Source organism: Micropterus dolomieu, linkage group LG06, assembly GCF_021292245.1.
Source record: "Micropterus dolomieu isolate WLL.071019.BEF.003 ecotype Adirondacks linkage group LG06, ASM2129224v1, whole genome shotgun sequence".
NCBI lineage: Eukaryota > Metazoa > Chordata > Actinopteri > Centrarchiformes > Centrarchidae > Micropterus > Micropterus dolomieu.
In genome coordinates, this window is record NC_060155.1 from 20,298,480 (window position 1) to 20,314,401 (window position 15,922).

General features: G+C 37.9%; 1 protein-coding gene and 1 long non-coding RNA gene across 4 annotated transcripts; both read right to left on the bottom strand.

Moving 5' to 3' along the window:
- Window positions 1–529: 529 nt before the first annotated feature.
- Window positions 530–6,475, bottom strand: LOC123972687. Of its 2 annotated transcripts, XM_046052274.1 has the most exons (12): window positions 6,396–6,475; window positions 6,249–6,297; window positions 5,768–5,883; window positions 4,886–4,979; window positions 4,190–4,586; window positions 3,892–3,967; window positions 3,579–3,645; window positions 2,557–2,704; window positions 2,340–2,400; window positions 2,109–2,239; window positions 1,874–1,963; window positions 530–918 (listed from the first exon to the last, which is right to left on the bottom strand). In XM_046052274.1, exons 2-12 carry the CDS (start codon window positions 6,293–6,295, stop codon window positions 898–900), a joined length of 1,248 nt encoding a protein of 415 aa, XP_045908230.1. In that variant the 5' UTR covers window positions 6,296–6,297; window positions 6,396–6,475; the 3' UTR covers window positions 530–897. The 2 variants fall into 2 exon arrangements, with proteins under 2 accessions (XP_045908230.1, XP_045908229.1); XM_046052273.1 differs by having other exon boundaries at window positions 6,249–6,434.
- Window positions 6,476–7,974: 1,499 nt separating this feature from the next.
- On the bottom strand, window positions 7,975–9,878 carry LOC123972681. 2 transcript variants are annotated; one of them, XR_006825454.1, is made up of 3 exons: window positions 9,523–9,878; window positions 8,407–9,191; window positions 7,975–8,075 (listed from the first exon to the last, which is right to left on the bottom strand). It is a non-coding gene; the product is annotated as an uncharacterized LOC123972681 (long non-coding RNA). The 2 variants fall into 2 exon arrangements; XR_006825453.1 differs by having other exon boundaries at window positions 8,407–9,286.
- Window positions 9,879–15,922: the final 6,044 nt, after the last annotated feature.

Below are 15,922 nucleotides of genomic sequence, written 5' to 3' on the forward strand. Positions count from 1 at the left end.
GTTTGAGTCAGTTTTTGTCAAAAATCTGGGAGCACCTCTCCTCTCTATCACTATTCACATTTACAAGATCCATAGAATCATGTTTCGTTTGTATTGCAACATGTTTAAATTTAAGCCCACAGCCTTCTTTGTTTTCAGGCCACAGAGTTAGTGAGATGAATATTTCAAGTGAGAGTGATGGCACCTGAAAGCTCCTGATAAACAGTTCGGAGAATCACAAGTGGAAAAGTGAGCTACTATTCAAGAACAATATGAATAATGTCTGCAAACTTGTTATGCATAGAAAGTGTTTTATAGTATTTCAGTAACTGCATTGTTTCTAATACAAATACAAAATTAAAACTGAAGGTGGTAAAGAAAAAGACCTAACAGGCACAGGCAGTGCTGACGATGCCCTTCATACATGTCACCTATATTTAATGTTTAAATATACTGTTTTGAAATAATTTAATTTTAAATGTACTATATCACAGATACAATGCTTAAAACATTTGTGTTGTTCTAAATAAAAAAAAAACAAAGAAACAAGTTGATGTTTTCCAATCATTGTTTGTACACAAATTACAAAAACATTGAATCTGTAAATAAAAAAAAATTACAAACTTATCTTCGTAAAGTGACCAAATGGTGATGAAATAGTGACCAGGGAATACTATAGCAAGTGTTAATCTTGACAAAATGTGAAATGACCATATGAACAAAGACGCATGAAAATCCATATTTCTATGCACAAACCTACACTCAAGATGCCTCCATTTATTCAGACAAATCATGGAAGGCACATAAAGCACAGCACATGTGTAGGTGTGACTGAAGTGTTTTAAGGCCATTGTTCTTCAGCTGAAGCCAACGGCATCTCAATGTAAACAGTATTTTGGAGACTTTCATCGATTTCTGTCATTCAAATGGACTGCCACCCTGAAAGAAAAGGAACAGTTAAGTCGTCTGATTGCTTCATCTGTAGCGCTCCATGTGGCTTATGTGCAGTCAGTATTAATTGTAGCCTTGTATTTGTTAGTACTACTTATGAGATATGGTGTACTGAGGCTGAAAACAATTGCAGTACTTAAGGTAATCCATATAAGATGTTTTACTTAAATATTCTTTTGTTGATTTTGGAAAGATTTAGTTAGCGGTCCCTGTAATCAATGCAATAAGCACATAAATAGAGGAAGAGATGCAATCTCACCTTACTTAAAATTTAGCTGTTAGTATTTCACTATACACTAGTTTGCTCATCTAGAGAAAAGATTACAAATGTCAGATGTTTCCTTCCCTTAAACGCCAAACTATGTTAAAAAAATGTACTGTAGGAGCATAATAGCTTTCGTCTTTTCATAGGTAATTACTTAATAGTTTGATTATTGTATAATGTTCTACTTCTTTTATATCGTACTTGTGTATTTATATTGTAATATGTCTTTTAATATAGTGATATAAAAAGAACACGTAATCTGCATTGGATCTGGTAATGCATGTGACTGGCCACAAGCACTACACCCCACCTCCCCCATTTGGAATAGAGAGCCAATTGATAACTTTCTACTGAATTACAAATGACTTGCGTTGTTACTTCAAATTAATAATTTGTGCAAACATAACACTAAATTGACAGCCAAAAGTATAGCCAAGTCTGCTAGTGCAAAAGCAAAATAAAACTGAATGGTATCCAAGCAGTTCAAGTGCCATGTATACAAATGGAATCATTGAGATAATGCTATTAACTTGAGGTAAATAATTATGTAATTCATGAAATATTAACAGAATTAACTACTATATTGAGGAAACTCTCTCTCTTTCTCATAAATACATTTGTCCATGATGCAATCAGTTGTGTTTGAATACTTCTGAACTGTTCACTCTTGCAAAATACCTTCAGGAAGTGTTCAAACTGAGGTGTTAGCTCCTTCATCATGGTTTCTGCTTTGTCAAGGCAAGTACGTCTCTGCTGCACTTCAAACTCCTACAGGAAATAAAATCAAATCAATCATCAACACCATCACTTGAACTCATTCCTTCTTGGGTCAATGTTGAATTTACACATACTGAAAACAGAGATTTGACAAGAATCCAATGATCAATGTTGTGCTATTTTACAGCAGTGTTACCTTTGTGTTGGAGAGGTGTTCCTGAGAGGTAATGTGAGTCTGCACAGAGGATGCAGATGTGGATACAAAGGCTTTGCAAGCAGCACAGTGGAACATTTCAATCTTTGTCATGTGGTCATTTTCCTGCAGAGCTGACAAAACAAAGATCCGACTGTATTTAGGCTTTGTTTGTCAGGAATGGAAGATTCATGAAATATGAGAACTGAATTTTCACAATTCAAAGCTATTTACCTTGAAGTGCACTAACCCCTATCGCTCGGCTACACTGACGGCTTTTATACAGCATGACTTCCTATAGAAATAAGAAAGTGTCAGTATTTGTTTATGTTTCTATGATATATTTAGGTTGAAAACAAGAAACTGAAAAAGGCCAACAGTAGAACACTACTGCACAGACTAGGGATTCAATCCAGGAACCGTCAATAGGATGAACTATGTATTATCTTACCTGGAGGAAGGCCATAGCCACATCATCATAATTATTCTGCTGCTGAATGTACTCCAGGGTGTCCCAGTGACTCTTGCCATCCAAGTGATCCTCCAGCTCCTGACCATTGGCTAACTCAACGTCACAGAGGTCACAAGTGATGGGGCTCCTAAAAGAAAAATATGAAGACATTCGGTGTTGCAAAATATTAACCTCATAAAACAGCTAAAAAGCAGACCTTTAAACAGTAGAAGTGCCTAAATCAAAGCCTCAAGTGGCCATCAGAGAAGAGCCAAAAGAGAGTTTAGTTAAGACATCCAAGCCGATGATATTAGGTTATAAAGCTGTATTAAATAGTCCTATTGACACAACAGGGCTCTCACATCCTAAGACGTGATGCTTGGTTGCAGTGTTAGTTGACACTACAGTTGTAGAACCAAAACACGGAGCAAGCAAATTCGGAAAGCAATTGGTATGAAATGTTATTAATTTGCACATTGCTAACAATGCTCGCTGTCTCTCACCTTCGTTGAACATGCAGTGTTTACACTCTATCATAATATGTGACATAAGCTTGCGCACATTTTCTGTTTACATTTTTTTGTTACAACTAGACAGACCTATAAAGCAGCTTTACACAAGAGTTGTCAAGTTTAGTCAATTTGGGCCCTTAGAGTAACATCTTGGCTGATGACAGCTAATGACAACTAACCTAACAGCAACATGTTTACATAGTTATGTAGATTACCTCTTCTTGACAATATACTAGTAATTCATTCTGAGTTCCTCAGGAATTTCTGAGTAAGTTCAACTACAGCAACAGTTGGCTTTGCTCCTGTGCAAACATGGAAAAGTTGTTCAAAGTGCGTCTTCTTATGTATTGGTTGAGGGTCTACATTTGTGCCACAAGTTAATCCTGCAGTCAAACTGTATAAGAGGACAATATGAAACATAACGAAAATGTGAACACGCTATTAAAATTAACAAGAAAACTCTACATGTAACATCTCTAAACAACTGGCATCAGTATCCTTGGTTCTTACTTGTCCATTATTATTTTTTTGGTCCTGTTTCTTGTCACCTCTGTGGAAGGTGTGATTTGGTCCAGTCCTGTAGAACATTATTATATAGAGAATTATTATTATTATAATTAGACTCTCAAACGAAATACATGTAGTCATGGTAAAAGTTAAGTAAACCCATTGGACTGTCGATTCTTAAGTTTCCAAAAATAGTCAAAAGATGCTTATTTAAAAAAAAATTAATACATGCAATCATGTTTCTCCTATTTTTATTTCAAATGATGGGACAAACCAGCAATCTAACTGTCCATACTTAATTAAAAATCCAATTTACCTGTTTGCACGTATCCCAACTGATGTTGATAGTCCTGCTCTAAACTGGGTGGGGATAATCTAACAGTAGTGTTCATCTACAGAGGAGAGAATAGGCTCTAATTGGTACCAATTATCACAGTGTCATTACTGCATATACAAAGGAAACAGTGATTTTTTAAAATCAAATTCAAAATCAAGTACAACAAACAGCCCAACAACTCAAGATTCAATATAACCACAGAACACAAACTGTATAAATATTTTAATTCAAAAAACAAACACAACAGCTGTCATGCTTTGAGTCTCATTGGTGATACCTCTCTCCTGTATTCTGGGATTGTTATCCTCTCCTCCCTGTTGGTCCACTGTCCTCCATAAGATGCAGGAAACCGTTGGGTGGGGGAGCCGTGAATAAGCCTGTCAGGGCTGTTGTCCCTGTGGTCCAAAGTTCTGCTTATGGAGCCATAACCTGGTGGGTCAAGTGATGTAGTGGGTCTGGTTTCAGGGCTAAAGTCAAGTCTGTCGAGGGGCTGGCTCCTCGGCTTAGGGAAAGGCGAGTCCCAGCGGCTGTAACTGGAACCCACACTTGGAGACACATCCTGGCATCCCAGGTTGTTATCCTGATCATGTGGGGAGTAGTTGTGGTCTTTGTCTTTTGGCATCTCAAGCTCAGAGTCTGATGAGCCAGGTTCGTAAGGATTATAAAGCTCCACCCTGAGGGAGACGGAAGAGATGTAAGTGTGTGTGTTACATGCAATTTTCTATTATATAGATCATCTCTCAAGACATGATACCACTAACCACTGAATGTTCACACACAGTTTAAACCACATTTAGTGAAATTTGTCCATTAGTTTAACCACTCAGTGAGGCACTGCATTTTCCTGCCACTTGCATATTTAAGTCACCACAAGACAACATTAAAGGCTTAAATGGACGTCCTGGATTGTGACTACAGGAGGCGTCACTCTACCTGATACTTGTTTTACTGTAAACATCACTGACTGGCTTACCTTTCTGGACTGCCAGTGCTTTTGTCCGAAGAGTTTCCATCTTGTTCTCCTATTGGTTTGAATGAAGACTTCCATTTATCACCAAAACATTTCCCTGTATGATACAAAAGGTAAATTACAATGAATACACAATAATGATATTTCTGACAATTCAGAGATTCTTCTTCTATCTCTTTACAATGCTCTTGTATGTATAGAACTATTTCATTAACTCTTCATTTCATTTCTTCTTCCCCTTGGTAGTTACCCCACTGATACCGTTCGCACTAATAGCTCTTAATGGTATTTATTGCTGCTGTTACCAATGTGTACTATCACTTGTAGATCTACTTTAGTGATGCTTGTATTCTGTTCCTCAAATGGTAGCCACTGTTTTCTGTAAACACTGTTGAAAATCAACCAGCAGACTCATGAAACTTGCCTCATTTATGAAATCCATCAAGTGAAATCTGCATTACTTTTGGACAGTGTTACATTGTCTTAGCAGGGTAACGCAGTGCAGAATGATTTCAAAAAGTCTGCAAAAGTTATAGGCTACATACTGGGTGGTTAAGGTGCCACCCATTAATTGTAACATTCCTGGTTCAAGTCCAGGTGGGGGGACCTCTATTTAATGTCTCCTCATTGTCATCTTGCCACTCTTTAATAATAAACATGATTAAACTGTACGTTATTGTAATGAATTACTGTCTGCAAAAATGTATGCACATCATACAGAAATTAATGAAATCATGGAATGCCTAAAACAGTAAACAAAATACAGCAATATGATTTGCTAAATGGTTCATTGTTATGTGAATTATAAGGAATTACATTCATGAAAACACACAGGCATGGCCTTTAATACATGAACATATGTGCTTTAATGTCCACATAAGTTACCTGCACGCTTGCGGACTGGTGCTGGTTTAGCAGCTATGTCAGATGTCCTGGTGTTTGAGTTGTCTGCTGACTTCATTGAGATTTGTTTCATAACTTCTCTAAAATCTTGGGGTACTCTGTTTATCACAACAAGAAATGTGAGCAATGAGCACAATACTACAAAGCAAATGGATACAACAATAAGAGCTACATGAATTAATGTTAGCAGGGCAAAGGCAAAATGGTGCTTCATCAGGCAAGCAAACTTAGCTAGCTTAGAGATGGTTGCTATTACCTTTAACGTTAGCTTTAGAGTTTATAGGTAATGTTTGGGGGTAGCGGTTAGTCTAATGGCACGCACCCTCAGCATCCAGTCAACAAAAACACTGTCAAAAACGAATCCAACGGGGACCTTGCTCGGCGTTTCTGAAACTTTCTCAAATAAATGAACGTTCAACACAAGATTAGCTAAATGTTGCAGCTGCACAGATCAGTAATTTACCTTCCAGGCTGCTGTTGGTGGTACACTGGAGCTGCTCCTTTAGGCATCACTGAAGGGTTGAACGGAACATTATTCTGACGGTTCATTATTTGGCTGCTTTTTAAGAGCAGAGAAAGTTAGCATGTGTGAGAAGAGAACCTAGGTCACCTTATGAAGCTGGTTACCAGATACTCTCACCTGCCGACAGATGGCAGTATACTGAAACACACGATGGACCTGCTTCTGTAATTTTCAACCGATCCTGCAAGATCCAGTACTGAATAGCAGGGTGGAGTCAGCTAAAGTGGGCCATGACTTACTATAAGACCATCAAATAAGGTATGCATGAGAGCTAATGATATTTTTTGATAAATTGGCATGGGTCTCTTAAATATTTGTTATAAATGATAAAATATTGTTTTGAAATTCTGTTTTAGTATCAGCAGGTTCCCTTTGGCCCATTTTACCGTTTTGTGTTTAAAGTAAAAGATTGTTTAGGTTTTGCATGATATAAAGTTATATCGACCAATGAACCAGTTTTGCACACTCAGTTTCTATAAGAGTTTGTATCTGCGTTGCCCAATTTAGCTGAAAATCGTGGCCCTTTTTACTTAAACAAGTAACTTGTTCCCTGTCTTCACAAAAATCAATGTTTCTTTATAAAATTTAACTTTTTTAATTGAAAGAGCCAGTCAAAAATCTTTCAGAAACATTTTGCTTTCTTGGTTAGCTCATTTATTATTGCTTTATTGCCCTTATTAGTGATGAGTGAAACTTAATATGTCAAGCTCACTGACCATACGAGTTCTGTGACATACTTCGTGTAACACTCTGCCCCCGACCACCATAGAAACCTCAGACCATTCAAAACTATTGTTACATGTAAACTAGTGTTGTAGCAACAATGTAAGATCAGTAATTGCGATTGGCTGTAAATGAGCTCTATGAAGCTCCAACTCTATTTTGCCCATTTTACCTGACTTCACCCTACACCTGCATACAATTGCCATGAACAGAGGTTTCCAAGTGTACTAACATGTAAGTGGTGGATGAAGTATTCAGATAATTTTCTCAAGTAAAAGTAATAATACGTCACTGTAAAATACTCTTTTACAAGTAAAAGGTAATCTATCTACTGTAAACCCGAATAAGTTCGGAATACTCAAAATATTTGTGGAAACTGATTACCTCAAACTTTTTAAGTAGTGGTAATAATATTTTTGAGTAAACCTTAACTTAAATACTTTTTTTTTTTTTTATTTTAATTTCTGTACACTAAATTACATTCATTCACTGACGCTAATTAAAATTAAATTCCACTAATTCCTTACTCAATAAATGTAATTGTGCACAACTTATACACTGAGGGAAATATACTCAAAAAATTCTCAAATACTAATGCAAACAAAATTACTACTAGTCAACTTAAAATTTACAAAATGCCCATTTTCAGATAGTATTCCCCAAAAATAAGAATACAACTCTATTGTTACAATTCCAGTTCTCTTTATTAAACAATCAATATCAAAACTTTAAACATCTGTCATTTCTACATTTAACAGACAAAATAAGACACCACTTGCATAAAGCTGAATAGACTAAGTAACTGCTTGATCAGATAATTAACCAGCAGCAATTTTGAGAATCAATGTTTTCATTCTCTTTTGCAATAAGGTTGAACATTCTCTATTTCCAGATTCTTAATGAGATTTTTTGGTGTGAGCAAAGTGCTTTGAGCTAAACAAAATTTCCTTCTACTACTTACTTTAATGTGTTTTGTGGAAAAAGCGCCGCTGCATCCCAGTTTCCACAGTAAGGAGTGTCAGCAATGTCTGGTTCATCTTTGCACTGCAAATGACAAAATCCAATTACGAGGATTATTATAAAAGAAAGCTAGCACTATATGCTTTTTTTTTTTCTAAAAGTATGTCCTGTTCAATGACAATGCTACAAATAAAAATACACAGAATTAAAGCACAGGGCTTGAGAAGTTTGGGAAACATTTTTTTATGAAACGAGGATTTTGGATTTATCTCTAATTTCTTACAATTGGGCCATGCCTATGAAAGTGATGCTTAATTGAGATGAGGGATGATAATGGCCAACAATAACCTTTTCACTGTACACATCATATTTTAGCCTTGTTTTGAGATAGACTACAAAAAAACCCCCCACAAACCTATCCTTTAATCTCTTTAAACTTGTCAGTTGCTTGAAGAGGCATTCAAGTTGGTTTCTCATAGTAGATTTCATATTACTTGTCGTTAATATTGACATTTCTGTGAGTACACCGAGTACAGAGGGTCGGACAGCATTTCACGTGTACCTCATGTTGTTCCTAGATTGACAATCAAAATATTGATTATTATACAAATATTTTTACAGTACATGAAACCATATAGTGTAACAGTTCTACCAATGTAATTCTAAAATAATAATAATATTGATAGCAATAACACCAATTCTATCCAGCTGCATCTACCTAAAGACAAGTCAAATTCACACAAACGTAGTGACTCAAACAATGGGTGAGAAATAGAAGCTAACTTTAACCTTAAACATGACAATGAAAGAGATTTGGAAGCCAGTGCAGTAGGGCTGGACCCAAATATTCGACTATTCCTTCATTGGGTTGGTATTCAATTTTCAGTTTTGGGAAGTGGAGATTCGCACAAGCACCTACAGTTCTATCCCACACAATGCTGCACACACACTAGCCCTTTTCAGTTTCTCTCTTGCTGTATCATACAGCGACAAACACATACAGGCTGCTATCTGTCCGCTTTCGAATTTCATTGTCAGCCGTATGTTTTACTGCCCAAAAAACAGAGCTCGCATTTTGAACATTTTACCCACGATTCTGTGTAAACAACCACAGGTGAGCTGCTTGTGGAGAAGGCCTATAGTACATCTCTCTTGTTTGTGTCTCTGCAACTGTCATTGCCTCATGGATGGAGTTGGTCTCTTGGATAGATAGAAAAATAAAAAGTCATGCTCAGCACATAAAATCTGAGTGAAACTGAGGATTTTCTATCTTGTGTTGTGTGTTCAGGGCAGCCCTAGAATTAAAAAATAAGCTTGTAAATGGCTTTTAAAGTGATCGTGTACTGGAAAACTTACAAAAATAAATGCAAATGAGAAATTATAATTGAAAGTAGATGGCTAGATCCTCCTAGTCATCGCAAGATAATAACATAATCAAATTTCACTATTATAGTAGAGAGGTCCCAATCTGTATTGACTGCACATTATGTGATCAACATAGTTACTACAGCAAAGGTAATCTTAAACTCACCTGAATATCATAAATCCTTAGGATCTGTGCAGGGCCTCTGCTGTCTTGGCCTTCTGCCTGTACAGAACAATCAGATGTGGTGTGTATCTCTCAAGCTCACAGTAGAATTGGTTGCATGGGTTCAACATTTGTGAAGCGATGGAACTGGAACACCTGCAAACACAAATGTACATTCCCCTCCAAAAGTATTGGAACGGTAAGGCAAATTCCTTTGTTTTGTTGTTGTGCAATGAAGACATTTGAGTTTAAGATGAGTAGACAAGAGTTCAGAATTTCAGCTTTTATTTCCTGGTATTCACATCTAGATGTGTTAAACAACTTAGGACATATCAATGTTTGTATTAGACCACAGCATTCTTAGGCTTTTTCCCTCTCCTTCATTGAGTTATATATCTTTTTTGTGCATGTAACAGGTTTGCAAAGTGAAAAAGCCCAAAGTCCAGCCCAAAGGGAGTTCCCATCTCCCACAGAAAGCTCTGCTCTGAACCGTTTGAAAACAGCTTGTTTGTAGTCCACCCTTCACTTCCTTCACTGTGACGTCACAATGAAAACTCGTCATAAAGCTTGCCAAGCGGCGAGCGGGCTCAGGCACGCCCTCAAACCAAGCTAGTCTGAGCTGAGGCCCTTTGGCTCGACTCGCCTTTGTTTGGGTTTCCATTGTAGAAATGTTGTACCTAGGCATAATGTGAAAACATGACAGACTGCTCATTGGTCAGAGAGAATCGTCACTATTCACTGCATCATCATTGTGTGCGCCAGACAGAGGCCAGCAACAGAAAGTTTTATATTTTACAGTTTTCGTAAGCAATTTCATCACTAAATTGACTTCTGAGAAGTTTTGAGGTGAGATATCAACTGTAGATTTCCAATATCGACAGTTTTACGAGAAGTGATGGCGGAACAAAAATTTGCTTGAATATTTTTGGAGTTGAGGAGCTCCGCAAGTGGCTGCAGGGGAAGCCTGTGCCAACCCGCGGGAGGAGTGTGTGAGGCCGGCCAGCCGCCCGCTCACAGAGCCCTCTGCTCCCGCCATCACACAGACCGCTGCAGCAACAACGGCAGAGCAAAACACAGCTGGAAGGTTTTCATACCGCTTATCTGTCTTTACATGCTGAGTAATGTTCAAACGGTTTAACTTAAAAAGAGAAAGCTGTGTGGATCGCTGGTGTGTGTGTCGTATTGAACATTACGTCACGGCAGTTGTGTGTGGCGTCGCTATGACGACAAGCTACATATTATCTCTGGGTACTATCTGCAATGGAAAACGGAGCAGGGCCGAGTAGAGTCGAGTCTGTCGATTTGCGCTATGGTAGCATTTTGTCCTGTTCAACGTTTAGTCCTGATGGTAAGATGTAGAACAATGATGTTGTGGACTTGAGAGTAACTTATACCATCTGCTAGGTTACGGTCGCAGTCTGAAGCGGCTTTGATTTGGATCACACTACCTTGTTTCTTACGACCCGCCCTTCTCTGCTTCTGATTGGCTAGTAGTCCTTACCTGGGAACTGCGCATGTGCAATCCCCAACAAAGATTTTGTACAAGTAAGATGCATCACTCTGTAGCTCAAGAGCGGAGCGTACAACACATAGGGTGAAAAGAGGAGCTGCAGCAATGTGCAGTATGAGGATTATACAGTGTTTTTTTTGAAAATTAAACCATGTAAACCTGTTTTGGTACAACAACCCCTAATTAAGATTTTGAACCTGAAAATGAGCATAATACCACCTCTTTAAAGTAAATAAATATTTAATATTTGGTGGCATAACCCTTGCTTGCAATAACTGCCTCAAGCTGCCTTTGGTGACCCATTGACATCACCAAACTGTTGCCTTCTTCATTTGTGATGCTATTCCAGGCTTTACTTTGGGAGGGGACTGTTTGTAGATTAATGGTTTTCAACTTGGAACTTGACAGGAAAACATCAATTACTTGTTTTAAGCAGGCGTGTCGAAGTGTCCTTGGGCAAGATACTGAACCCCGAATTGCCCCTGGCGGCTGTAAACCACTGTTTTGTATTTTAACAGAAGCATTGTTGTAGAATAACGATGTTCATCATAAATTCCAGCTGGTTCATTTTATCTTTAAAACAGAAATCCAAAGCGCTAATTTGAATTGTTAATGGATAACTTAACTGTGCCATGAAATTGACAAGCTAACATAAGTTACTAGTTAATGTCAAAGTAGACCGTGTCAGCAAGAGGTATTACCATTAATATTGTCTATGTGGAAGTAATTTTGTTGTATTATTTGGAACGTCTATCAATTTTAATGTCACATGTGTGGAGTTGGCTAAAGTTAAACTAGCTAACTTTAGCTTGATGTACTGTAGACATCCATGCCTAACAATTCGCGGGCATTCCTACAAGGCAGGAGAGGGGTCCAACTGCAGACCTCCACTCAGGGTCAGGCCACATCCACTGACAGGCCGGTCAGTTTTTTATGTCCCCACAGGACGTAACGTGATGCATTCTCAGTTGTTTCGCTACTCTACACATCACGACAGCTGCTGGTTAACATTATCCAAAGTGAGTAAAGTCTGAATGCATTGCTCTTGGTATATGTTTGCCGTCAGTAGCTACCGCTGTCAATATTATACATCTAAATCACACAAATTACAGAATGTTACACGTGTGTAAGTTAGGTTATTTGTCGTTCTACTGCCGACACTGCCGACCATAGACACGACGCGCACACAGCAACAGAACAACTTGTAGCGTTTTTACAAGAGCAGCAACACGCTGTCAGCAAGTCAGAGAGACAAACCAAAGCTAAAAGTTAACTCGCCCTGCATTCGCTATAAGGTCATTTTCTTCAATAAAGTTTCCCCCAGCGCTCTCCATCCATCGTCAACCGCTTATCCTGCGTACAGGGTCGCGGGGGGCTGGAGCCAATCCCAGCTGACATCGGGCGAAAGGTGGGGTACACCCTGGACAGTATCTTTATTTAATTAGGATTCCATAAAACTTGAATTTCTTATTTATTTTATTGGTCTGTTTTTTTCTTACTCCACATTTAAAGGTCCCTTTTATATTATTTGAGTAAAAGTGCTGCTGATGGAATAAAATTATGCATAGTCGCTTTTTTCCACAAAATACAGTAAAGTAAGTAGTAAAAGGAAATTTTGTTTAGCTCAAAGGACTTTGCACACCAAAAAATCTCATTAAGAATCTGGAAATAGAGAATGTTAAAGCTTATTGCAAAAGAGAATGAAAACAAATTTGATTATCAAAATTGTTGCTGGTTAATTATCTGATCAAGCAGTCAGTTAGTCTATCCAGCTTTATGCAAGATGTGCCTTATTTTGTGTATTAAATGTAGAAATGACAGAAGATGCTTAAAGATGTTTTACATACTGATTGTTTTTTTTATTTATTAGATTTCCCTCAGGGTATAAATTGTGCACAATCACATTTATTGAGTAAAGAATTAGTGCAATCTAAATTATTTCTCATGCATTCATGTAAAAGCATTTAATGTTGTAGTTGGTTGAGGTTGAACTATTTTGTATCAGACTAAAAATAATAATTTTCATTATGGATTAATGCTGCTGATAATTTTCTCCATTAATCAATTGTGTTTTTTTTTTAAAACTCTTCGTATGTTTTGTGTGTAAAAATCTCGAGTAAGTGTTAGTTACTGTCCACCACTGCATAAAGTTAATTTCAGTGTGAGAGCACAATAGCTACATACAGGCAGGGCCGGATTAACGTGCTGGGGGGCAAAATTAGCTACTGGCCACTATTAAACCTTTGTGTATTATGTATGGTTTTTCTATACTGAACATGTACTATACAAATAAGCACAAAACTATGATAAAAAAAAATTATGATCTTGGGGCCTCAGGTTAAGGTGAGAAAGCAGGACCCTTAGTGCTGCGGATTCCTATAAACTAATTTCCGATTTAAAAAATAAATAAAAACAAGAAGAATGAGTGTCTGTTTCTCAAAATGAGCAACTTCAGTTCTTCCCTGTGTGTCTGTTGGAAATACGTACCCGCTAAAGTATATCATATGAAACAATCAGTGCCTTAAGGTGGTCCTGCATATTACCTGCACTGGCCAAAATATACTTACCAGAAAAAGGGTCCCGCAGCTCATTTTGACCCACAGTAGGGTAATCTGTCAGAAAAGGTAAGTATAGCATAAAAGTGACATTTGGAAACAGCTGCAAAAAATGTGTATAAATGTAAGTATCATATGTGCTGTTATACTGTAGTACAGTGTTTATAGTGAGTTCTCAATGAAGACAAAATGAACTCTTAACTAGAAAGGTTGTTCTTTTGAGGTGAAAAAAAAAATATTTAACATATATTGCTTAACAAAGGCACACACCTGACAATACAGTCTGTAACTTTAATTTTACATAAATTCTTGTGCAATTTTTGGGGCTTTTATTGTTTAATTAAGAACATATACACCTGTAAAAACAATTAAATTAGTTTTAAATATAGTTGAAAACTGCTATAATACAAATAATCAGGCTTAAAATTTATAGTAGAGTGCTGCTTTTAATTGAGTTTTATTATATAATTTCACATAGAAATCTTGTTAATGTAATCAGTATATATTGTAAAAAAAAAAAAAATTATACAACACCTGCAAATACTAGATTTTCCTTTTAAAAAATGTCAAAATACTGTTCTAAAACTGGTAATCAGCTGTGTGTGTGTGTTCATTGGACTTTTGGACCATTCTTCTAGAAGCGCATTTGTGAGGTCAGGGACAGATTTTGGATGAGAAGGCCTGGCTGGCAGTCTCCGCTCTAATTCATCCCAAAGGTGTTCTGTCATTGGGGTCAGGACTGTGCAGACCAGTCAAGTTCTCCACACCAAACTTGCTCATCCATGTCTTTATGGACCTTGCTTTGTGCACTGGTGCGCAGTCATGTTGGAACAGGAAGGGACCGTTCCCAAACTGTTTCCACAAAACTGGGAGCATGAAATTGTCCAAAATGTTTTGGTATGCTGAAGCATTAACAGTTCCTTTCACTGGAACTAAGGGGCCAGGGCCAAGCCCAACCCCTGAAAAACACCACCACACCAAACTTTACACACTTTACGCACAATGCAGTCAGGCCAGTACCATTCTCTTGGCAACCGCCAAACCCAGACTTATCCATCAGATTGCCAGACAGAAGCGTGATTCGTCATTTCAGAGAACACGTCTCCACTGCACTAGTGTTTAGTGGTAGCGTGCTTTTCACCATGAATCTGACGCTTTGCATTGCACTTGGTGATGTAAGGCTTGGATGCAGCTGCTCAGCCATGGAAACCCATTCCATGAAGCTCTCTATGCACTGTTCTAGAGCTAATCTGAAGGCCACACGACGTTTGGAGGTCTGTCGCTCTGGACTCTGCAGAAAGTTGGCAGCATCTGCAGATGCGCCGACCCCACTCTGGGATTTTATGTGGCCTACCACTTCAAGGCTGAGTTTCTGTTGTTCCAAATCGCTTCCACTTAGCTATAATACAGTTGACCTTGGAATATTTAGTAGTAAGGAAATTTCACAAATGGACTTGCACAGGTACCAACCTTGAATTCACTGAGCTCCTGAGAGCGGCCCATTCTTTCACAAATGTTTGTAGAAGCAGTCCACATGCCTAGGTGCTTGATTTTATACACCTGTGGCCATGGAAGTGATTAGAACATCTGAATTCAATGATTCGGAAGGGGTGTCCCAATACTTTTGTCAATATAGTGTATACCGTCAGATCACACAGTCCTATTTATCAATACAGTTATGTTGTAAATCAAACACTGTCAAGCTTTTTGGATGTAAGGAACAGCAAGCTAGTGTAGATCATCTGCCTTTTGCTTATTGCGCACACTTAATGGAAGAGCTGGTGGTGGAGGGGGAGGGGTTATCTGCTCTGTCTTTTTTGCAGCCATCAGACTTGAATTCTTCCCCAATTCTGTGGAGATGGCTATGGACTAACATTTCCAGAATTTGGTCACCATACCAATTATTAACAGAAACTTACTTAATGTCTTGCAGACCTTGGATAGATATACTGTTGATTTTGTTTGCCGTTGTTTGTTTCTTTAGGTCATCCAGAGGTGTTGTACTGTAGAGACACGACTCTGTCGTAGAGGTTTTGACTTGCATACCAAAAACTTGCAAACAAATGCATTCATTTGGACTGCCAAGAAAAACTTCAAATTCGCACTTGTCTTTCTACTTGCATATATTTGCATCTTTTTTGAATACCAACTTCATTTAGAAATTTTGGACTTCCAACTCCCGTGCACACAGTTGCACTGATGCCAATCCCAGCTGACATCGGGCGATTTGGGGCAATTATATACTATGTTAATCTAACTTGTAATCTAAGAAATAAAATAAAAGTCAAAAGCAGTGAAATCACAGTAATTATGACTGTTTTCAATGATCAAAACTGTG